The 26,556-nt window shown below is 41.4% G+C and overlaps 1 protein-coding gene across 1 annotated transcript in view; it reads right to left on the bottom strand.

Moving 5' to 3' along the window:
• The window catches only part of PDE3B (phosphodiesterase 3B), a 1,361,488-nt gene that overhangs the window by 740,442 nt on the left and 594,490 nt on the right, over positions 1 to 26,556 (bottom strand). Inside the window, exon 5 of the mRNA XM_069223694.1 lies at positions 23,547 to 23,653. Within this exon, the coding sequence (XP_069079795.1) occupies positions 23,547 to 23,653 (107 nt within the window). The remainder of the gene's footprint in view (positions 1 to 23,546; positions 23,654 to 26,556) is intronic.

The raw sequence follows: 26,556 nt of genomic DNA, 5'->3' as shown, positions 1-26,556 counted from the left end.
CTAATTGGATGCATTCTCGGCCTCATAAGTGCCGGAATCCCCGAGTATGCATCTGCCATGGTTTGCTTCTTTCATCTCTGCACTTTCCTAGCACCGTGTTCTATGTAGTTCAAACTGTATATTCACTGACTACTCCATAAACGGCAGATATTGGCTTGTCTAGCCTCTCCCATCACACACTTGAGACTGCCCATGTGGCTGCTCTGAATTACATCAGACAAGATTACAATGATGACATTTCAGCCACCTCGTGCTGCTGTTGCACTTGTATCATAAAGCCTGATTGTTAATGTTACCATAATTTCTTGATTGAATTATGCCAATGCTAGTGACATGCTTCATCTAGTTGGAATGCACACCATCCTGGTCTGCACAAAATCGGGGAAGAATCTTAAAATTCATCTTCTATTGATTACCTATTCTGGTGTTATCTGTTTAGCAGCAAGATGCCCAAAGGTGTTCACTTAACTTTTCAAGTAACAACTCAGTTCTGTTTTACATAGAGGTTTTCAATATATTTAGTGGCTGCCTTTAGGCAGTAAACAATGCTGGTGGCTATTTTAGAAGAATCCTACCAGAAATAATAGGTTGTAGGTCTGTCCTTTGGTGATGGAGCATTGTCACTAGCAGTGCTCAATTTTGAGCTGGTGGTGGTGGCAAGTGGGACCTAGAGAGTATCACAAAAGTGGCACAAGGTAGAAAACAGCGACGAAAAAGACCCTGAAAGAGTGAGATAAAGAGTCAGGGAGTATCCTTTAGTGGATTAAAGAGGCACGAGGTGGAATCAAAACTACCAAGCTGTTGTACTAGGCACTCTGACCTTCAACAGCATTGGCCATGGACTTCAGCAAAACCTGATCCCTAGCACAACACTTTCACAAATTAAAAACTGGTCACCAGAGAGAAGGCTCAGGTCTCTAGCGCATTACCCATAGGTTGCCTAAGAGATTGCTTAGCGATGTGAAAGATACCTCTTCCATCTGAAGAAAGATTTGATTCTCAGAGTCCATTTTAAGACATTTGTAGAATTTGCTTTAACATACTGTTTGTGTGGGTTTTTTCGCCAGGATGGAGAAAGTGCACCAGCACTTCTCTTGGTTAGGCATTGCATCACTATGCCCTGCATCTTCAAACTACGGTCGTTTGGCAGTAAGATGCTTGAGAAACTTTATTCTGCTGTCAAACTAAGCTTGTGACTGCCAAAAGCAGCAGAACTCTGATACTAAGTATAATATAGATTGTCACTACAAATGCACTGCCCAGTGCCAACACTACTTTGTGACTACATGTTAAAACAAGCCTTTGCAAAGCAATATGTCTCACATTGGTGAGAGTTAGAGCTACTTGTGCTGTAAATGTGTCTTTTACCTATGTGTTTTGGTTTGGAGTGTAAAGGATATATGAACAGAGACACAGCTGCAGCATCCTAAAATGCAGCCTTAGCAGAACTCCAATACCAAGCATTTTACATCTTCCTAATGTCGGATCAGAAACTGCATAGCTGAACATATATTAACAGTAAACCCATCTCAAATTATGATTCAATAATCTCTCTCTGTCAACTCAGTCCATACACTTGTTCCATCACTAGCAACACTGTGCTACATACTGGCAGCAACGAGGTGCAACCAGAGGATGGAGTTGAAGGCATCTCTCAGGAACTAGTTAGGACTTCATGTAGTGAATTCCCTGTTGCCTGACCAGCGTCAGACAATGGTGATAAACTCCAGTGACAAATGCCCCAACCCTCCTGACATTTATCCATTGGCAAGATGAGCCCACACCGAGGGCCTGTGTGTCCAAATTAGATAAACCCAGTCTCATTATTATGAGAAGAAACACAAAGCTGTTGGTTACAGTGCTTAGAAATGACAAAACTTCAATGTGAAGTACTCTATCAAAAAATAAAAAGGGACAAATTAAGTGTGAAGGTGGCAGGGTGTGAGTGTTGCACCGTATGGCTTTAATTGCAAGATATTATTGTGACTGCTGCTTGCATTCTCTGCTGCACAGTGGACCAGTTCTACCCCAGCATTCAGAGCGACAAGAAAAGTGAATAACTTCAATTTGAAGGTCAGCCTGAATGATTTAACCGGGGTAACAGTCGACCTCTGCGGGAATGTTTGAAGATCAGAAGCTGCTCACATTTTAGCAGAATGATATTTCCCTTTATCATAGACAAACACCATGTCATTGAATCATTCACGCTGCAACCATGGACTTTCGTGTTTCCATCGTGTTCAGTTCTGAGGCATTAGTTTATTTACAAACAGGTAGCATGGATGAACCTAAAATCTTTACCACAAATGAAACATGTATCTATGTTGCCCGCCTCCTCACAGGGACACAGTCTGAAACAGGAGATCAGCCACCGCTCCAGCACGCATCAATCTTCCTTTCAACAGCCCTCTGTAATAAGATTCTGCGGCAGAAAGCAGGAGCGTCCACGTGCATACCAGGAGGCCTTTATGTTTCTCAATTAGCACTATAATATATCCATTTAACAATGCCTGCATCTGTGAAGCAACCAAACGAAGGACGCTTAACTACCAAGCAAGCGGTGATCGCTACTTTACCCGTGCTACCGTGTCCTGTTGGGAGGGAGTGCTGAAACAGGCAGGCACCTGAATGGATCACTTGCACCGAGCAACGCAGGCCTCAAACCCTTACTTGAGGTGTTATGAATAAACAGGCTCAGCACACATGGTGGACACCCTTGCAAAAATGCGATGCGTGCGAGTGCACTTTACTGTCATTAGGTGCACGCCTCACGTCACAGATGCCTGATAGGCAGACAAGCTATATATATATATATATATATATATATATATACCCGATCATAAAGGTAACAGGGTGTGACTTTTGTAGGGACTGTCACACTGCCCTGTACAACTTTACATGGAGATACTAATACAGAGCAGAGCGAGACTCCCATTATAGGCTCAATCAATGTTGGGAACATCCTCTCATGAGAATTCGAAAACAAGAACGGTAATGAAGTCATCGCGCATGACGTGCAGCCGCCATCTTAAATTAGGGCAATAAACATTAAATGTCGTAATCGTAGCGATTTTCTCTACAGATGGGCAGCATGTAATGTAAACATAGTTGTAGTCACAATTGTCTTTGTCTGGCAGGGGGTAGAAACAGGTTCACCAGAAAACAGTCTCTAACATTTGACCTCCTTCTTTGAAGGCACATCACATGTAACCAGAGAAGAACATGATTTACAGCCCTGGTTACAAAAAGGAACAGGAACCATTGAAAATATCTAGCACTCTAGTCAAATGCTCCTAGCCTAAAAGTAACTTAGTCCTTAAGCAGATGCTATAGTGGCAAAGGTGGAAAGGTACAAGTTCTGGGGCCATGCTCCAGGGAACTGTAAAACTGAGAAAAGGAGGGACAAAGAGGAAGGATTGGTCACTAGCAAGCAAGGATTCTTTAAGGACAGTGAAACAATCCAATGAAAACGCAGAGAGCCCACAATAAATATAGGCTGTACGCTTACACTCAACCTAATGACAAACTTGTAACAATATTGTCTGCCTGGTTCAAGAGTAGCACTTTCACTACACAACCCAAGCCAACTGCCATAATTAGTTTAAACCTTTAGGAGTAACATGGTCATTCTTCCAAAAATAATTTTGGAGAAATTTATAACAAGCTACTTTTTATAATACATACTGCCACTGCAGGATTTAATAAGAACAATTATATTTTAGTGGTTTTGACACTAACAAATAAGCATGCTTTCTGTTTGTTAGAGTGGCATCTTTTTAGGGCACTACCTATCAGCCACATATTCTGTGTTCTGGAGACTGAAAGGAATACTTGCATTCTTTGTATGCCAAAACACCATTTGCTGCAAAGATATTTCAAGACAACTACTTGCTTTTCCCAGATTTTTAGGTGTGATGGCTTACTGCTTGGATGTAGCTCAGTCAACTCATAAGAACTGCTCAACGCTGTTTTATTTTGATTTAGGAACGCGTAGATTTCTGGCAGATCAATCCTGCTAACTGATTTGCATTCACATAATCAAAGGAGGAATGCAAATTGCATTAGCAAGAAAGCCTGTGACTTTCCAGTTGCACAACCTGGAATCAGGGGCATTAACCCACTAAAATCAATATTTTTAGTCCTGTGCACATGTGTGACGTCAAACAAGCATATGCAACGTCCCAATGAACAGACTAAAACTTACTTTTGGTCAACAGTCAAGCACTAGCATACTCAGAAGATGAAATAAAAGTACTTAACAGAAGGATTTGTAAAGCATTGGCAAAAATGGGTCATTGACGTGAAACAAGTTTGCAAAACTGGTTCTAAAGTGCTTTGAAATCTGTAAAAGCGGATTTTTGGTTGTCAAATTACTCATTCACCTTTTTTAAGACATTAGTAGCCTATTAAACATGGTCAATTCCACTAAAACACGATTTTTGTAATTGTATTGAGATTGACCAATACGTTTAAAACGCATACTTTATCAATATTTTCTAGTATTGGCTCTAAGGATAGCTCCACCACATTGTTTGAAGTGTTAACTCTATCTCCACTGGTTGGCCTGTAAGCACCAACCCAAAGCTTGGTCTAGCTGCGCCCCTCATAATGCCTCCAGTTATTACTGCCTGTACACTGGAATTACATGGCACATTTTGAAGCATATCATTTCTACACTACAGGCCTTCAGCACAAATGTAAACATGGAGCAGTGGTAGAGGCCATGCACAAATAATAACTAACTATAGACAATCTTTGTAATTAGAAAGGGTCATGTGAATTCTTGCTCTCTGGCACCATGGCAGGTTTGCTGTTTTCACTGTTAGAGAGACAATAAAGAGTTTGGCACCATTTGGGAACCTTGCTAAAGCACACCTTCACTGAACTCCTCAAGGTGACTGGTCACATCCATCCTGCAGTGCCTTATACCTACTTGAAACTTGCCTTTCTGTGTTGATAGGTTAGAGAAACAGTACACAGGCAGTGTGTTTCTCAATAGATCCAGGACAAGCTGCAAGGATGCCAGTAACAAGTGATTAGTGTCAACAACACCAAATTAGTTAAGATCAACATGTTCCTAATCTTCGGGATGGATGCCTGTGGTATGGGTTAAAAATAAAATTCTGATTGTCAATAGAAATTCAGGTGTTGCCCACTGGTACAAATTAAGTACTGAGGTTAACTCCTGCAGGTATGGAGTATCATTTATATTTTTTCCAAGTAGAATTCCAGTACTTAGTGCTTTAAGTGAATTTGTAAAAAGGAACTGTACATTTGTCAAATCAGTTTATTGCATGAATAATGATATATGTGGTGTTATTAATGTATGATCTGACTTTACTATTAAAGAGGATTTTAAACTACAATTCAAATAAATGGAAGCAGCATTTTTTTATCTGCTCCCAAACTGAAGGTATTACTTACTAAGTGTAATAAGGTAATCCAGTGTTAGTCTGTGGGAGAGCTAATCATGGTTGAGTGAAAAATGACTTTAGAAGTTTTCCCACTGTCAGGACATATAAAACTAAAGTACACAGGCATTTTTTTTTTTTTTTTTTTTTTTTTTTTTTAATACCCCACTGAAATAACCAGGTCCAACACTGGCACGAATGGCTGAATGTTTAGAAGCACATGTTTTCCAGCATGAGTTATAGTTTCTTCAGATAAGCATAACTAACTGCTGAATTTCTATGGTTTTGTATGGGTAAAACATCAACCGGACTATAACATCCCTGTAACCTTTGTTTTTTTTTTCAGTGAAGTGCTGTGCTTTTTGTAACGCACACGTAAAAATTTCTGTCAGGTTGCGTCTAACCAATCAGGGCCTTGCTTTTTCCCTGGAATTGAGGATGCGTGAATCGCAGCAAAAAAAAAAAAAAGGTAATTTGTTGCCCATGATGGGTTGATAGTGTCCTATTGTGCCAGGATATCTGTATTCAGACCCCTTATATGTTTTTAATCTGTACCCACACCCCAGGCACTGCAAGAAACAAAATGGCAATAGCAATGTTTGTCAGGTTGCAGCCAGCCGATCAGAGCCTTGACTTTTCTCTGAATCAGAGGAGGATCCACGCCTCTGTATATTCAAATTTGGTTTTCCTTCAATAACTAGAAAACTACTAAACAGATTAACACAAAATCACAAAAGGTGCTTTCTGGACCAAGAGTTAGCTTTCTGCAAAATCTGGTGTAAATCTGTCCAGCAGTTCCAGCTGTAGTCGTGTTCAAATCCCCTATGGAAATTAACATGGAAAAAACGTGTTTTGGGATTCCCCCTCCCTTTTTTTTTTTCAGCCCCTGCTTGACGGATCACCCAGAAACTTCCCAGATAGCAGCTTAAATGAGTGTTGAATTTTCTGGGAAAATTTTGTGAAGATTTTTCAACCAGCGCCAATGATACATGCAAGTCAAAAAATCTCTTTCAAAGGAAACTAGGTCCTAACTATAACTACCTAATTATTTGGAGACATACAATTCACAGGCAAGATTATCAATTTCTGGTGGTAGTCATGATGCAGAGACTTGATGAACAAGGTGTTTATCTTCATTAATTATCTTTCTGGCGGATACTCTAACTGCAGATTCCTCACCTTAAGAACATCCGCTGGCACCAGAGCATCAGGAAAAGAATTCCAACCTGGGACCATGACTAGGACAATAAGTGGATTCTTCTTAAAATTGAAGATGTGTCTTCCCTAAGGCATGAGGGATGGGTTGCTGCTGGTAAAATGCCTTTCTTGTTTTACAGAAAACAGCAAGGAAAAGACTGGCTACAAGGAAGCTGCTCCAGATAACCCACAAACACAGGATGACTCACCCAGACAAGGAGCACGATGAGCTGAGAAAGAACTAGAAATTCAACTAAAACAAATCATGCAGTTAAGTGATTTGTGTATTTTTCATTTCTTTACAATTGCAGTCAGAGACTAGCTCCCAAGTACAACTTTTATAACCTACACTCTGGAGCCTGCAGCGTATCCAGCACGGCTTCCAATGGAAGGGACCGAGCGGAGGACAGGGTAAAGCTTGATGCGTCCTGCAGCCAGTCTCTCCCTGGGAGCCATGTCGGATGCACTGCACTCTCAAAATCAGGACACGCTGCAGCAATTCTTTCAGGCTGAAAGAGTAAAAGATACATCAGGAGTTGCCTTAAAAGATCTACAAATCTAAGTGAAAAATATTTCCTCTATAAACCACTACTCGAACATTTTGGCATTTTGAATCATCATCTCTTAGAGCAGGGTCCTCTACCTTGTACCTCTTTTTCCAAGCGTTCTACCTGGAGACTGTGCTCATATTACCAAGAACCGGCTCACACTGTGTACCCTAATACATTCTACATTCAGCAAGGATTGTGCCTGATATATATGAATAATTTTTTTTTATTTTTTATAAGCATGTTTTTGCACATTTACTATCCATGAACCTTTGCCTATTAAAACAGAGTCAGTAACAAATGCTTCACCTTGTTCCCTATGGTACTTGTTCTGCTCTGTACAGAAGTGATGGCCTGGTTTACACACAACACACTAACATGTCCAGGTATGAGAAAATGTTTAAATAGTCCGTTTTAATTTTTCTTTCAGCAATAACAATTAATGAGTTACTGGGCTACTTAGCTGTTCAATCTATCCTACTGGAGCTTCCTTTTCTCAATATATGTTGTAGCATAGACTAGGCTCAAGGGTTTTATACACTTACAACTTTAGATGTAAAGAGTGACAAGTGAACACAGTGCTAGCAACTGAAGGCAGCCCGAACACGTGGTCAACAGAAATAACAGTGACAGAATAAGTACAAGTAGTTGCAGGGGGAAGCAGTAATATTAAAGCTCCTAGAAATCAATTTTTATACCTCTGCCAAAACAAAAAGTTTAAAACTAAGTTTTAATAGCCATTTGTGTGTACGGTTTCGGCCAATGGAATCTTAAATTCATCAGGATGTAGTGGGTAAACTGAACACACATCGGAACTTTATGTCAAAAGTAATAAGAGGAAAGGGTAATTATACAGAAATTAACAAGAAAAGTAAAAAGCCATGGTTCAAAAATATTCATAAGGGGTTGCAAGTGACTGCTGTAATGAAATGTGGTCCGACCGGTGGGGCTCACAATCGAACATGTTATTCTGTCATAATGAGCAAAATATTACGTGAGTTAAATAATGGGTTTGATAATGATAATCTTGGTATTCGATTCTTTCAACATACTGAGACCATGTAACACAGGATTACATCTTGTAACCCACCTGCAATCACATTTATTCAATAACAACTGATATTGTCCCCACTAGGTGGTAGGTTAATTTGCCAAATGACCAGTCAGTTACATTCATTTTATGTACGGGCAATAGCCATACAGTGTTAAACAATGGATGCATTTTCTGATTTACAGCAACTCCTAATTTTGAGTTGAATAATGCAATATTTTATTGTTTGTGTAGTTTGTCTAATGCAAACTGGATCAGAGGGACTTCAGAAAACATTTATTAAATCGTAAGAGTTGAAGTAAGCCATTACCTCCACACTGAGTGAGGTCTCAAAGGTTTGCTAACAAATAGCAGCTCTTACATCTGAAATGTCCTTTAACACGTAGCAATTCCTACAGAATAATAATGGTGCCGTTTTTTAGTATCCCGTGGTTTAGTGCTGGTATAGTGCAGTTGCTTGACTACAAAGCTATTCATACTTAATATCCTACGTTTTGCTATGGGTTCAGTCATCTAGCGACCACTAGATCCAGGAAGTGGATGGTGAATGAAATTGACACTGTACTCAAAAATACCAAACAAAAGAGAAGGAAGTCCAAATTCTAGAAACTGGACTGAATAAAAAAATTATTAAAATACTAAAGGGCATAAAAAATTCTCAAATGTTTTTTAGCCTTAGAGACCAGCATTAGACAATATTTAATATCACTGATCCAAAACACCTTGGGCCGGATTTAGAAAAACAATATCATTTTCTGCATTCTCAGCTAGCTTAACAGAAGAAAAGGATCAACCAGAGTAACTCTACTGGTGGTCTATGCAACCCACCTTTTTTCAGATCAGCAATCTGACAAGGAACTGTGCAGGGGTCAAGGCAGAGGCAATCTGTCCACAATTATCCAGGTGAACACAGACCTGTAGACATGATTACAGATGGAGTACCACCAGTATGAGATACCCAGAAGACCACCTTACTCCATCAACATAATGCCCCTAACTGCCACCTCCTTTCGAGTCAGAACAGGGTCACAAAACAACCAAAACACCATTCCCATTTTTAATCCCTCAAATTACATCTTATTCTCAGATGAAATCAGTTTACGTAAAGTTCTCTCCACATCCCACTAATTTCTGTCACACTACAATAAGAGTTGTTAACATTTTTTTAGACAACTATAAATTATTTTTGCCCACCAGCCTGACTACAATCAAGAAGGCCAATGGTCTTTGCCCTTTATCCTCTTACTCCCCCATCATCTGCAATGTGAACAGAAATCTTGACATTTGAGAAATTGGTATGGAACACACTTTTTGACCTCCGAATTTGTTCTGTATAACCTCACCAGAACTCCTTGCACTCAACTTGAACAAAAAACATAATGAATGCATTCATTCCCTGGAAAAAAAAGGGGTGGCAATGTTTTGAGCAACAGACAACTACTGCAACAATATCCGTAGGCAACATGCGGACACTAAACATTGAACTTTTTCATGTAATCTTCTCATACAGGTCAAACATTCCATCTTAAAAATCACAAGACAGGCTAAAGACTATGTCTTACTCAGTCACAATTAATTCTCACTCCGTAACAGTAAGCCACAACAAACGTCTGTAACATATTATGCCTAAGGTCTACAAGAACCACAATAATCCCCCTGGCAGACCCATTGTGTCAGGTGTAGATTAGTCTTAGAGCCATTGAGCAAATACTTCTACATTTCTTAATTATTCATCCCCCCACACAAACCTATGTTACAAATAATTTGGACATTATGAAGATATGCACTCATTTTTGGTGGATTTTGAAATTTTCACTGAATGATTGATTGGTCTGGATATAGAATAATATTCTAACACTCTCCAAAGTTTGGGTTTCACTACATTCAAACACATAGCTAATTCTAGACCATCCCCCATGAGGGTACCTACCAGTTTCCTAATATGTATGTAAGACATTGCACACTAAGAACTATTTTCATTTCGAATCTGTTTACAAAGAAATGGTGGGCTTTACACTGAACTTCACTATTATATGACACAAAAAAAGAACACAGAAATCCACCAGTTATAGTTTATCTCAACCATAACTCGTGCTGTATGGTACCTATAACTTGCGCCCCCCCATCATGCACAGTTTTCTCTCAATAATTTAACTGCAGATGTTGCAATGATAGTATTAATGACTTGATAAAAGATGCCAAGACTGATGTAATATGTGAGGTAATTAGCAGTACATGGCAAGGGCACGAGTTATGATTACGTTAGGACATGAGTTACAGCCACTTCAGAGAGCTCCTACTACAACTGGTGGTTTTCACAGTTTAAAACAGTATGCTGTTACATTTAACCTTACTATAACCTTACTTTAACCATTAGGTTTTTCAGTGAATTTCTAGGGGTTTGTTTCAACGTAAGGTAATATTTAACTACAATACGTAAATCTAACCCCTGCATGCACAGCCAGAGGCTGAGAGTGGCTGGAGAACGCTGTAGGGCCAGCCCTGCAGCTACTGCCCTCCCCCATGCACCTATTCTGATGCTGTGCACACCTTGGGCTGTGAGCAATTGGCCACATAGCCTGCCCTGTGGCCAACCTCAGTAAAGGCAGTGTTCGAAATGGGGTCTCTGGTTGACAGTCAGTTGGCACTCTGTCCAAGCAGGGACCCTCACTGCTCACCCCCTTGGTAGCTTGACACAAGCAGTCAGGCTTACCTCCGAGGCAATGTGTAAAGTATTTGTACAAACACACAGTGAAAACGCTACAAAAGCACCCCACACCAGTTTAGAAAAATAGTCAATTGCTATGTAAATCAAACAAGACCAAAATGACGAAGATCCAAAATACACAAGCAAAGATATGAATTTTTAAAGTGAAAAGAGTCAATCCATAGAAATCAATGGATGCGTCGTTTTAGCACAACTTACCTGGTATATGTAAAAAATAAGGCTGCACAGGCGAGCGTGCATCAGAAAAGCAAGTAATGTGTTGATTCCTTACTCGCAAGTGAGGCAGTGCATCGATTCTTTCTCTGCTGGGCAAGCGATGCATTTTTTCTTTCCTTTCAGGGAAGAGATGCATCGATTTCCAGCAAGCATCCTTAGGTCTGCCCGGTCATGTTGCAAATTTTGACACCCAGGGACAATGTCTGGAAAATCTGTACCCAGGGCAGCAAAGAATCTGCACTGAGCTGGCAATGTGTTGCTTTTATCATCGATGAGTCGATTTTTCAGCCACGTTGCAGGTGCTGCATCGATTTTTCTGCTGCTCGGCTCTAGGGCGATTTTCACATTGGGATCATCAGCTTCTCCTTTCAAGGGCTCAGGGACTAGATGTGGCATCACTTGGCAGGATAGGGTCTCAGCAAGAGATTCCAGGTGCTGGCAGATGAAGCATTTGATGGCCCTGAGGCTTCAGAACAGGGAGCAAGCTCCGTCTAAGTACTTGGAAAATCTGTACAGGCAGGATACACAGCAAAGTTCAGTAATGTAAGAGTGTGTATGTTTCTGTTAATATTGGAGACAAAAGGGTACCACTTTTGCCGGCAACCTATCTACTGCAACTTTGAGAAAAGCACAAAGTGAAAGAAATGTCTTGTTTAAGAATGCAGTGCTGACCTAGGCAAAGAACAGCTAGAGAAAATAAAACAAGACCGCAAATATGGCTAATGTTAAAATATTAAAACAAAGCTGAATAAAATATATCTAGGTTAAAGTGCACTGCGGCAGGCCTAGTTTGCTAAAATATTGTGTATAAAACTATAGCTTAAATGGCTAAACAACACTGTGTGCTCCCCTTCCCCTGAATCATGCTGGGCTCCGGGGATGGGGCCTGGCCACCAGACCTAGGGAGTCAGGATATTCCTACCCTGCCCCCTTTGTGTTTTTTTAAACATTTTTGTCTTAGTACTCGGGTCAAGTCTCAAATAGTCTGCCACCTGTTCCTGGATGAAGTGGTGGCAGGAAATCAGATATCACTTTGAAATCTGTTGGTGTTCACTGAGTCTCTGCATCCCTAGATAAACAAAGTTTTTGAGCCTTAATTGATCAAAATCTACTGAACGGATATACAACAAAACACAAAAAGCACAATTTCTGTACCTAGATCTAGCTTTCTGTCAAATCTAGAGTAAATCTGTTCAGGGGTTGAGGCTGTATGTGGTATGCTTGGTGTCTGTGACCTGCACTGTGTCCCCGAACCATAAACAAACTGTTCCATTACAAATGTATTCACAGAAGCTACATGACCTCTGCCGCACTCGCTAACATTGATCCTTTGTGATCCTCCACCTGCCTGAAATGTGCCACGGAGAATGCAGATTTCTCACACAAGATGTGGACCTGTTCCTTTGTTTCTTCATATTGGCATGAAGAATTCACGATCTTGTCCTCCATGCTTGAAGTCCTAGTCTTGCCGGATCCCTTGCTGGCCCTATTAGGATATATGGAGTCCATATCCAAGCCCCTACGGTGTTACACGAAGTGGCAATGCTGCAGGCCAAATGTGAGATAGCCATATACTGGGGCTCCAGGACCCCTCCTCGCAAGTCTTCATGGCTCAGAAGCCTCATGTATTGCCACACGACCAGTGAAGTGTATGCCTCTATGCAACCACCTACTACCCACCCTAGGGATGTCTGGCAGCCACTGCGCACATACCGCCTAAATATCCAAGATGCAGAGCTACCGGCAGGTTCTGATGGGGCTGTAACCGCTCTATCCAGTACATAAATACCTTGAAATGATATTGCTATGTTTTTCTGCGACACAGTGTGGGTTCATTTCTATACTGCTGCAACGCTGAGTTTACATTTGTGGACATTGACACATTGTATTGGCGTACATCCCACGTATCCGATGTAGTCCGAATATACCATTCCAATTATGGTGATGTCATGCATTATTCCTCTATGTTAAAACAATAAAGAGTTAAAAAAAAAAAAAAAATACAAATAAGAGGTTTAGGCTGTAGCTGTACCTAAAGTTCCTAGGGGACAAATAATGGGGAAAATACATTTTGGGACCCCTCCTTTTCACAATTTCACGAATTTGCAACTGCCACTGGGTAATATAAAAGACTCAGATCAACAAGTTTCTTTCCTCTACGTAATATATTTCTCATTAACATCTGCGTATGAAAGCAGTACATTTATGATATTTCAGTAATTTGCACAGGAAATACTGATTAATGAAAATGCTTTGCTGACTATCTCAGTAACACTCATCAACACTTGACATTCATGTTGAATTTCAAGGACTCCCAATCTTTTTCCTGAACCTCAACATCAAAGTGGCTGATGGTAAATATGGTTCTTTCTTGAATCACAAACCCACAGACCTTTCACCTCTAAGAAAGTAAAATTCCAGAAGCCAAAGTGATGGACTGCCACACGGTCAATTCTTATGGCACCATCAGAATTGGAAGGGGGGGGAAAAAAGACTACTTCAAAGAGGCTTGTGTCTTCCTGAAGAATTTAATGGGTGGGATTTACCCAAAACGTCTACTTTCTAATACACTAGAACATGCTTGATATTGTCCCCATGAGGTATTATTTATGCCACACAACAGAATTGCTAATCAGTACCTTGGGTGTGTCAATACATTTAGTCCTAGCTCTAGGAAGTGTCTAAAATCAGGAAGAAATATTTGCCTGGTCTAAGGACTTGTGGCCTGGTGACTGACTCACCTCTTTTCTTCTTTAAAAGAGGAAACAACCTTCAGAACCAGCTGGCAAAGCCACGAACTGGGCACCCAAAAATTATTAATTTACTAATCTATGGTCAAAGCCACCTACTAAAGAAAATTTTAAATGGGAAAGTTGCTGGTTTTCTTGCCAAATCTTTGAGACTAGAACTTTCAAACATAATAACATGGTTCACATTTTGGGAGTGCACACTATCTAAAATTCTTCCAGTATCTCACATGCTGTTTGTAACCTTGTGATCATAATTACATTGGACAAACAAAGCAAGAAGCAAAGCAAAACAATCAAATACTGCTTTATAAAACGCAAAAGTAGAATTTGCTAAAAACATAAAATGCACCTACTGTTTTACACTATATGACTGTACCAAAATTACAGCGAACTGGTCGGTCAGTGAGGAAACTAAGGAACCAATCTAGAGTTATGTAAAGAGAGCACCCAGATCACCAAACTTAGTCCTTTAGACTCATTTTGAGATGAGAGAAACCTTAGCTTTTCAGTCAACAGTCACAGCTTACCTCCACCGATGCAAAACTTGCTGACAGCCCAAATGATTAGGGGCTATGAGAGGAAGGACATTACACTTCCCACCCTACTTATGGTTGAAGATGTGATGTATTTTTTTTTCATCTGAAACGGGTGGTGGGAGGACTACCGGGTGACAGGAAAAAAATAATTACCATCCACATGCTGGGAGAAAACAGAAGGCAGTCATGAACCAAAATGTATTTTCAATAAAAGGAACAGCCGGGGTGGCAGCTTCCTTTCCATGTACAGATGTAACTACAGGACTGGCAGTCATCTCTAAATGTGAAGGATGGTAGTCCTTCAAGATGGCCAAGGTAATGTCCTCTGCTACTGTTATGGAATGTACTGAATCTGCCAAACCTTAAATCGGCAACCAAATTATCAAATAGAAGGGGCAATATACTGGTTTCTACTGAACAAATGTGAATGCAGATGGGTCACAAGATTATTTAATTTTGTCAATTTTTTATATATAAATGATCATGTATGTACAGATTAAGTATCTAATTTGTGCCTATTGCTTGTTAATGTAATATTTTTCTCCTTATGCCTCATCTAGCAGACAGCGTCTTTTTATTGCACCAGTAACGGACTATTTTTTAAACTACTGACTTTCTTTTTCTTGTTAATTCCTCTATAATTACTTCCTCTTTTTAACCCGCTGGGTGCCGCGGGCGAGCTGGTTCCTGTGTGCCTGGGAAGAGACCAGCTCGTCCTGCACCCAGCCCCGGGGGAGCGCTAGCACTCCCCCGTGGGCCTCCCTCCCACACCCCTTAGTCAGGGATGGAAGAGCAATCGCTTCACCTTGCCACCCCGACCCTCCCCCCACCCAAGTGACGTCTGATTACGTCAGCACGCACATCGCGCGTGGCCTCATCAGAGGTCACCTTGGATTGCACTGGAAGCATTCTTCCAGCATGATCCCGGAAGAGAAATGCTTTTGCAACAGATAATTGTTTGTTTATTTTTATATGTGTGGGAAGCGACCCCTTAGGCAAGGGTCCCTTTCGGGGGGCCAAATTATTTTTAGGCCATTTCTGCCCCTCCAGGGGAAGATCAGCCTAATATAATTAGACTGATCTGCCCCCGGGGGGGCCGAAACCTCTAGACACCAGGGATATATATATATATTTTTTTATTTACTTCATGTTTTTATATATGGGGAGCGACCCCTTAGGCAAGGGTCACTACCCTGGGGGTAAATTGTATTTAGGCCATTTCCACCTATTTCTATTAGGCCAATCTGCCCCCAAGGGGGGCAGAAACCACTAGATACCAGGATTGGTGTGTGTATGTGTGTGTTTTGTTTGGGTGGGGGCAGCCCCTTGGGCAAGGGTTGCTCCCCATCGGGGCACATTACCTGTGGCCATATCTGCCCCCTTTGGGAGTACATCGGCCTATTTTTGGAAGGCCCATCTGCCCCCAGGGGGGGGGCAGAAAGCCCACCAGGGAGTAGGGAAGACTTTTTTTTTTTTTCTTCAAAATAAGAGGGTGGGGGTATGGCCATACTCCCACCCCAAATAAATGGGGTCAAAGTTGTTCTGCCCACCAGTGAGCAGATCAGGTAATCACCCCCGATCCACACCCCCAAGAGGGGGGGGAGGGGGGGGGCGAAAGTCTGATAGATGCCAGTGAATTAAAACAAAAAAAAAAAAAATTGTGGGGTTGTGCCTACCAACCGGTATGGGCCTGGTTATGCCCATACCTCAACTGAAGGGGGTAACAGTCTTTCATCTCTCTCCCCACACACTAAAAGATCTTATCCCGCGGCAAGCAAGAGGACATTTGATTACTTTGGGTTTTGGTTTTACATTTGTGCCATGGGAGCTTGGTAACTCTCTAAATCGTCCCACTTGGAATGGTGAGGGCTGCACTTTTTTGACTTTGGGACACTACCAGGTAGAAAAATCCACAAGACCTAGACACATCTGAAAACTAAACATGTGGTTGATTCCATGGTGGTGTGCTTCACATGCACCCGCACCGTTTTCTTACCCACAATGCCCTGCAAACCTCCAGCTTTGCTGGAAATCACACATTTTTCCCACATTTTTGTGATGGAACCTTCCGGAAGCTGCAGGAATCCACAAAACTCCTACCACCCAACATTGTCTCATCTATACCGATAAGAATTCTGCTGGACTGGTCACCCTAAAAATGATTTTTTTTTTTTTGTTTTCCTTTTCAAACTACCCTATTGGACCTGCTATGGTTCCCCCTCAATTTCAACATGTTTTTGGTTCTTCCCTGTCACAGGCACTTGGCCCACTTACACAAGTGAGGTATCATTTTTACAGGTAGACTGAGGGGAACGTTGGGTGGTAGGAAATTTGTCCCAGTGCAGTGATCCCACACAGAAATGTGGGGAAAATTTGATTTTTTAGCTAAATGTGAGGTTTGCTGAGGATTCTAGGTAAGAAAACATTGGGGGATCCAGGCATGTCACACCTCCCTGGACTCCCTCGGGTGTCTAGTTTCCAGAAATGTCTGGGTTTTGAAGATTTCCCTAGATGGCTGCTGAGCCCAGGACCAAAAACGCATGTGCCCCCTCCCCAGCAAAAACAGGTAGTTTCGGATTTGATGGGTCCAGATAGTGTTTTGGGGCATTTCTCGTCACAAGCACTAGGCCTACCCACACAAGTGAGGTACTGTTTTTATCAGGAGACTTGGCGGAACGCTGGGTGGAAGGAAATGTGTGGCTCCTCTCAGATTCCAGAACATTTTGTCACCAAAATGTGAGGAAACAAAAAATTGTTTTTTGGCCACATTTTGAGGTTTGCAAAGGATTCTGGGTAACAGAACCGGGTGAGAGCCCCACAAGTCACCCCATTTTGGATTCCCCAAGGTGTCTAGTTTTCACAAAACCGCAGGTTTGGTAGTTTTCCCTAGGTGCCGGCTGAGCTAGAGGCCAAAAACCACAGCTAGGCACTTTGCAAAAAACAGCTCTGTTTTCTTTGGGAAAATGTGATGTGTCCACAATGTGTTTTGGGGCATTTCCTGTTGCGGGCGCTAGGCCTACCCACCCAAGTGAGGTACCTTTTTTATCGGGAGATTTGGGCGAACACAGAATAGCAAAACAAGTGTTATTGCCCCTTGTCTTTCTCTACATTTTTCCTTCCAAATGTAAGACAGTGTGTAAAAAAAGACGTCTATTTGAGAACTGCCCTGTAATTCACATGCTAGTAGGGGCACCTCAGAATTCAGAGATGTGCAAATAACCACTGCTTCTCAACACCTTATCTTGTGCCATTTTGGAAATACAAAGGTTTTCTCGATTCCTAGTTTTCACTCTTTATATTTCAGCAAATTAATTGCTGCATACCCGGTATAGAATGAAAACCCATTGCGAGGTGCAGCTCATCTATTGGCTCTGGATACCTAGGGTTTTTGATGAACCTACAAGCCCTATATATCTCCACAACCAGAAGAGTCCAGCAGACGTAACGGTATATTACTTTCAAAAATCTGACATCGCAAGAAAAAGTTAGAGTAAATCGTGGAGAAAAATTGCTGGTTTTTTTCACCTCAATTTCAATATTTTTTCATTTAGGCTGTTATTTTCTGTAGGAAACCCTTGTAGGATCTACACGAATTACCCCTTGGTGAATTCAAAATGTTGTCTACTTTTCAGAAATGTTTAGCTTTCCGTGCTCCAGCATTGCCTTCACACCCATTTCTGTCACTAACTGGAAGGAGGCTGAAAGCACAAAAAATAGTAAAAATGGGGTATGTCCCAATATATTGCCAAAATTTTGTTGAAAAATTGGGTTTTCTGATTCAAGTCTGCCTGTTCCTGAAAGCTGGGAAGATGGTGATTTTAGCACCGCAAACCCTTTGTTGATGCCATTTTCAGGGGAAAAAACACAAATCTCCTGCAGCCCTTTTTTCCGTTTTCTTTTTGAAAAAAACAAAAGGTTTGCTGTATTTTGGCTAATTTCTTGGCCGCATCCCCAAGTGCCACGGGCTCAGACATTATCCTAGGTCACTTGACACGCCCCTAAACACTCACAAGTAGTGACATGCTATTATTAGGAGACAGTAAACTCTGTGCCAGTTTTTACACATAGTGCCTTAAAGTGCAGCTACTCAAGCATGCACATATATCTAGTAGGAATGCCATGCCATCCAAACCATAACCTCTCGTTATTATGCTCTGTAATGACAAACACCAGAATTAGCCATGTCAGAAATACTTTTTTTTTTCTGCTGCAGCGAGATGGGAGGGTTAATGGCCTATGCGGGAATTCCAACTCATGACTTTCAAGTTACACCTGCAGATACATACCTTTCTATTTTTTGGCTTTTTTCAGAGTGGGGGACAGATTTTTTTGGGTGAATTGTTTGTCTTTGGGCACACAAACTAAATATAGCGTCTAGCCACTTGGCAGGAGTTGTGTTTTTCAGTACTGTTTATTAGTAATGCTAGCACTGTCTTGTGGTCCAGTAGCAGTTCCTAGGCAGAAGGCAACTCTTGCTGAAAAAGTCATCCTAAGAGCTGAGGCATGCACATTCACTTTTTCAGAGGAGAAAAATGTATATTTGTAATCCTTTCCATAGTTTTAGTTGAGGGCACTTTTTTGTATGTTTTTTTTTTTACCTGGCTCAACTAATCGATGCATTTTACTTCTTATTGTTTAATACTCGTCTGCGTAAACATAGCCCAGAAGTGCTCTTTGTTCACTTTTTAGTTCTGTAAACTCTTCGTTAATTTGAGGTAACGATGCATTATCATGTTCAGCAGGGCCGAAACAAAAGTAGCGTACTTTTCATCACAACTGCGGAGTTCGTGAGGCTTCTTCGGGGCCTGTGGGGGCACAGTGAGCGGTCATTACCTGGTTTTCTTTTAATGAATCTACTGCAAAACCACTTCATATACATACATCAATCAGGAGAATTATGGTCATGGCTAGCGCGATTATGGGATTCCGCTGCTCCAACATTTTCCACATTCAAAATTAATTTGCTGCAATTGCCACATAATCCGTCATCTGCATATACAGAGTTTTTATTAAAAAAAAAGCTACTGCACATTTGCCTTTGTACGAGAAAGCTCTTTGCAAAGGTTAACTGGTCACCTTTCAGTTGCTGATTGCTTCAGTTAGGTGTTAAAAGGATACTAAATAAATGAAGCCTTACATTAGCAAAGGCAATAGCTCTCGGATATAAGAGACGTATTGGTTTTTGCCAATGTTCGTTTTCTTTTGGCTCTTTCTGTATTTTCTTGATTTTTCCCCTGTCCTACCTTACGATTCAATTTGGATGTTTCCTTAATTGTTTAATCTGTCAACATCCTTGTGAAGGAGACTACGTCCTCCTGTCTTGCACGTACACGGGTCTACTGAGCGCGATCAGTTAGTTCTTTGAGTTTTAAACCGCAGTGTCCCCTGCGTCCCTCTCTCCAGCCAAGTGGATACGTTTCGTCACACCTGTTACTTCCCTCCCATAGGCTGTGACACAGATCCCTCAACGGACTGGCTCTGGCACAGTAAATTGTTATCTTTGGGGCTGTTTTTCATCCCATCGGATCCTGAGCGGTTTTATTTCCTTCTACTCCCAGGTGGGCTGCATTCCGGCTCACACTTCTGGACTGCTTCCCTCCTTGGCATTCACGGCTCCTTGTGTGAATCCGTTTACTTCTAATGGATGCACCCCTCTGCCCCCTAAGCCCTCTACTGGTGGCAGCATTTTCTTGCTCTACTCTCTTTCCCTTACTATATTTAGTAACGGGACTGACACGCAGTTTGAGGTAATCCATAAGATATATTCGAGTCGAACAAGACCGTCTCCTTCCTTGTTGCCAGTCACATCCAACTGCCCCCATTCAACCACCGCTCACCCCCACACATTCCATCACCCGCACACATTCCATCCCGAACCCGACCAGCACCATGACAACATAACACATCTCCTTCCTTTCTAAAAAAAAACTAACAAAACTAAAACAAATTTGCTAAAACAAAACCAATGCTCAGAAAAGTGTACACAACATTAACATGAGTAGTATAATAATGGGTTCATCTGAGTTGAACATAGTCTTCCAAGTAACGAGGTGGTTTGCGAGCCCTTTGACTTCGATAGTACATGTTCAACTCTGGAGGGCAATCACCAGGATTACTATCACATCTTTGAGAAAGATTGCTTCCAGAATGGTCATCAGGAACTCTACTCTTTGACGTACAGCCCAATTCTTCATCACTCATCATCATAAAATTGTTGCCACTCGACACATCACGCATCAGTTTCACATCTCTATCACTCCCTTTTTGATATAATGCTACTCTCCGTCTTATTCTATTTATTCCCATTCTCTACCACCACATAATCTTTACATGCTTGATTGACTTTAAATGGACCTATAAATTTTGAAAGACCACCAGATAACTTCCCTCATTTGATTTTAACCCAATCCCCTTCGACTATATCACTTTTTCTTTCCATTTCATTCCTAGTTTCAACAGTCTTGGTGTTATTATACCACGTCCAAGCAGGAGTTAATTTCGAACCTGGTTTCCTGCCTCTCATCATTTCAAATGGAGAACAACCTGTTGCTTTGTTAATGGTGGTGCGATGAGCCCACACCATATCCTCCACCATTTTCGTTACCTCTTTCTCACTTTGAATGGCCATAAGAATGGTACCTTTCACCAAACGATTTATTCTCTCAACCATACCATTGGCACGAGGATTGTATAAAGCAGTGCGGTGATGAATAATTCCCTGACTGTCAAGAAACTCCCTCATCTCTCTTGATGTAAGTTGAGTCCCATTGTCAGTTATCAAAATACGTGGAAGACCCTCTTCAAGAAAAACACTGTTTAAGGTATCAATGGTACTTCTCGTTGTGATATCACAGAGGAATTTGACTATGATCCATCTTGGATGAACATCAACCATGACTAAAGCATTTTGAAAATTGTTCCTTATACCCTGAATAGGACCAATTAAATCTAAGCAAACAGTACTCCATGTTGAACCCGGATCTTCTATGTGTCCACACACACTCGTGGCTCCAGTTTTTAATCTCTTTTCGCTTTCTTTGCATACTTCACAATCTTCCACCCATTGAGAAATCAAATCATCCATACCAGGCCACCAAAAATTCTCTCTAACTCTTTTTTTTGTCAGTCTGCCCCAGATGACCCTCATGAGCTAATGCGAAAATCTTCCTTCCGATACCCTCTGGAGGTACAAATTTGTCATTCCTCATTAAAAGCTTTCCATTGGTTAATGTCAATTGATCGATTAATTTCACATAGGGTCGCACTGCTATACTGACTGCACTCTCTCTCTTTTTCCCCTTTAAAACCATATGTACAACTTCACTCAATATAGTATCCTTCTCCATACAGCGCTCCCAATCTTCAACCCCAAAGGTACCAGCCCCAGAGACTACCACATCAGACAACCAAGAGGTCTTGTTCGACTCGAATAAATCTTATGGATTACCTCAAACTGCGTGTCAGTCCCGTTACTACACTTTTTGGCGACGAAGGTGGGATGTGATCCAGTCACATCCGTGACACGCTGACACTCGAACAAAACCGTCTCCTTCCTTGTTGCCAGTCACATCCAACTGCCCCGATTCAACCACCGCTCACCCCCACAAGTTCCATCACCCGCACACATTCCATCCCGAACCCGACCAGCACCATGACAACATAACACTATAGTAGGCCACACAGCAATACTGCCCCTGCAAATTGCTTACATCACTGCGTGCCTCGTGCATTCCACTGTATGCTCTCCACACGGTGTGTACTTCCAGAATGGGTCTCATTATGACTAGCCATCCTTTTTCTGCCCCATCACTGTATCCCTCTCAGTATGTTTCTGGCCCTTGGCGTGGTGCCCCAGGTGACTTCCTTCAGTCTTTTTTTGTTTTGTTTCCCACATACTCCTATCCCTTCTACACGCTTGCCCCCTCGATTCTTAAGAGATGTTGCTCTATTCCTAACACAAGTTATAGACTGTTTTTTATCCGTTCCCTGGCTAACTGCTACTCATAAGTTATGACCTAACATTGTCCCACCGCTAATCCAATTTTATCAATCTGCCTGACTGTCCAGGAAGACAGTACTGTCGGCCTTGGCTTGCGTATTCAACTTTCACCATGACCAGCCCAAAGTGTCAATGGAAAACTGCAGAGTTTACAACACTCTCCGAAATATCTGGGCCATGTCACAGCATCTCTCGGGTAAGATGGAAAAAGAAGACTATTACCAAATGCTGTCTAATGCTCAGTTTTTTGTAATGAACTTGAAATACGGATGCATATTAAATTGTTCTAAGGAACTTTAAGGACAGTCCGAAGCCTTCACCAAAGCTACAATTCAACTCCCTGAACTGAATAGTCAGAGAATAACACAGTGTCCGATTTACAAAGTTTACTTACACTAATGCGTGACCTACCTCCTATAAATTCAGTAGAAAGGCAAGAGTAAGTCACCCTGCTCAGAAAATAATTTTGAATCACTTGAATTGATCCATTACCTCAAGACATATAAACAGAGAAAATGCAAGTTGTGGCAGACCACATACATTTTTCTTAAAGTGCTTTAGAAATTCATAAATAGGACTCTCAATTGTGCATTTTCGTGCGTTTAACATTTTGTCGCTTGGACATGAATACAAATACAGCAAATCAGGTTTAAAAGCACTTACCACCACGTCCCTGTGCTCAGAACTAACATCTTCACCTTTTATGTTTTAACAGGTTTGCTTTAGCAAAAGTTGAAAAATTCATAATAAAACGGCCAAACCCTTCATTGAAACATACATACCCCCCCCTATAATGGAACATGCTAAAAGCAAAACAGATTAAACAATATCAAATGAAGGAAAGACCTAACAAATAAAAGAGGAAAATAAGTAAAAGTATACAGAGCATTCAGAATGATTCCAATGGCGCATTAACCATTTCTCTGATGGACAAAATCCTGAAGACAAAAAAGTGAATTCAGACACTCGTTAAACAGTTAGCAGCTTTTACGATTACTTGAAAAAAGTCACTATTCATCAAAATATGACCGATTTATTAACAAAAAAGTTTTTAAATAGATGTAGAATACTAAAACATGTTCACATACAAGGCAAATATCTGTTTCCTACCAGATCGTCTGGCGCCCATGTGATGGGTCAGTGTGACAGAGGACGACCGCTGCTTTGGGATTGTCAGCAGGTTGGAACTTAAGGGACCATTTGGATATGATCCTTGGCTAAACAAAGAAATGCACATTGTCAAAATATTTTTTTCAAATGAAAGACATTTCAATAACTATGAAAATCATTAATGCAGAAGACAAGAACCCAATCTTTTATAAAACACACTCAGTTTTCTACAATGACTCGTCTGCATTCTGAGTGCACTTCAGGCTGGAGCCATGAACAGTTGGGTCATCTTTATTCATTTCACTTTTGTGCGGTTTCTTCTCAATCTGCTTTATAATGTGCTGAAGTCCTTCTGGAAACGATTAAATTAGGTGTTGACATCACCTGGAGTACCAAACATTGTCAACCATGTTTTAGCAACCATCTGGTTTTAACAACGTCACTCTGAATCGTGGCCACATATCTACACCGTCAAACGTAGCAGGCTTTCTCAGTTTATAGAAACACACACATAGCTGAAACAACTGCACAGTAGGGCACCTTCCATGGTATACCAGCACCATACAAGAGTTAGTCAAGCACTTTCAATTAAGGTAGGGAATACTAAAATCTTGTTGCCAAGCCAGTCGATATGGTACACTAGTGGATTTCAGGATTTTTTATGCCCATGAGTTAAGAGACTATTGGTTGTGTCCCTTTAAGTGACCTGACTGGGTAAAGCAGCAGTGCGAACTTATCAACACAAATAGTAGGTATAGCACGGACAACAGCAATACAAACTTTGCATCAAAAACCGCAAATAAGCAAAGACAAGCTTTTCTCACAGGTAGCACTGCAGTATAGTACAGCAATGGGTTACAACACAGACAAAACAGCTATAGCAAGGGCAGCCGAAGTCAAAGTGCGAACCACAGCAGACTGAGGACTTCCTGACACCAAAAGGGTTTGTAGGCAGATGTGGATCTTCTAAACGACCATTTTATAAATGAACATGCACACTTGAGAGACGAGTGAACAGTGGCCTACACTGAGGCTCCTCTGCCTCGTTCTCAATTCCTTCAGCATACATTTTTGAGACAGAGATCTGAAGTGTTTGGAGGGGACTTTTACCTCGATCATTACACAGAACCTGTTATTGCTCAAAGCCCCTGTGCTGGCTAGCCAAATTCCTGGATCTTTTCCCAGTGCTTAATTTGTAAAAACGTAAGTGCCAAGGCCCTCTTCAGGAGGCCACCCCAGCGTGCACCACCCCTGCCGGCAGTGTCAATTTTCTTACCAACACAACTACTGACCGTCATACTTCTACAAATGTGGCAATTCTGGCTTTTCTTTGTCCCCAAAGCTAAAAGAAAGACTTCAGCAGGATTTCTTTGCAATTTTTAATGTATATGTAAATAAGAAACGCATGCTATTGTGCTATTCTCTCAGCGATACAGACATCGTCACCCTGTGGCAGACTGTCATAAGTGCAGGTGTCGAGAATTAAGTGACTGTGCCAAGCCCTGGAAAACAATGGCTCAAATTGAGCACTGCCTTTTCCCCAGGCCTCTAAGAGTCCATCTGTTGACACTTTGGTCACCCTTCCCCAACTGTTAGGAGGGCTACAGATTATATTCTGGACCCTCTACCAGCGTATTAAGAGTCTCCCACAAACCTTAAGATACCAGTCTACCCCTCAGCTAGCCAACCATACCCTCAAGCAGTCTCTCTTACATCCTAAGAGAGTGATCCACTGACAGTCCTCAGGGACCAACAGCTGGCCATACGAAATTCTCAGCAGGTTCTCATCCACCATTTCTGACCATGATGCCCACTATGTTGACGCCAAAACCCACTGGGCCCATGTTCAACCTATGCAAGAAACCTACCTATCCACAAACATAATGAAACTGCGGGCATTTCAACATGTCACCTTCTGCCGGCCATCAGTGTTTCCAGAAGACCCTTGACCAAACTTGTCTAAAGCAGACCTCACAGACCATCAGCTGTGCTCATGGACCTTCAGACGGTTCTCAGCACCGAAACTACACCCTGTGCCAGCCATCCCAACCAATAACTCAACAAAATCATTTTAGATCCGACCATTTAGCCCTGGAAGGTACACCAACTGGCACTCGGACCCTCTTAGCTGATCATCTGGTAGTCTGAAAGTATTTCTCTTATCCCTCAGACCCTCAATGTGAGCACTATAAATCCGGCTAACAATTACCTGTAGCCTTCAGAGTCATTCAGACACCTTCCACTGGATCTCTTTTCCAGTGCACACAGTGCGTGCAAACTCCTTGCCGGTTTCACTTTCCTGCATACAGCCATTCTTGGTACCCAAATTCACTGTGCAACCAAGTAATTCACCAATCTTCAGCTCCTACGTTTCTCGCTTAAACCCAAATACATGCTTATTCCATGTCATATCACACTTTGTACAGAAATATTTGTGCAGACAGATTTCAACTTGTTGATATGTCACTTTTACCACAGAGTTGAAGTTCGGGAGCAATGTTAATATTCTTTGTAGACAATATGGGGAGTATGTTAAGTCAAAGGTTCAAACTACTGGCAAAAATCACACTGGGTTCATACATTTGTTTTTGGGAGCCTTATGTAACTCGCATATCACAAGTTCTAATCTTAAAAATAATTCAGGGAGCTATAGGCCTTATGTAAACGTGAGCCCTATGCGGCATAAACAAATCATTGCTGGGCTACTTTTCGGGCGTAGGTAAAAGTATCAAACTGAGTCGTAATATTCAGTTTTTAATGTGTGTAAAGTAAATGGTGATCTGAATACTTACATACGTGCTTGCTGCATTGCAAGCTTTTGAATTAACAAAGACAGCATACACCTTCTGTTTCTCGTTCTTGTGTTATTCACTTCATGCTCACCTTAAGACTTGAATGCTTCTATCTATGTAAATGCTCCGTATCTAGAACTGTGAATGTAGAGTTTTTCATACCCTTGCTCATCTTTAGAATAGCTTGTTAAAAAAAAAAGAGTTAGATCGACTCAGTT

The sequence above is a fragment of the Pleurodeles waltl genome, chromosome 3_1 (assembly GCF_031143425.1).
Source record: "Pleurodeles waltl isolate 20211129_DDA chromosome 3_1, aPleWal1.hap1.20221129, whole genome shotgun sequence".
NCBI classification, from domain to species: Eukaryota; Metazoa; Chordata; class Amphibia; order Caudata; family Salamandridae; genus Pleurodeles; species Pleurodeles waltl.
Note: the sequence above shows the minus strand (reverse complement) of the source record. Positions and strands in the feature narration are given on the sequence as shown.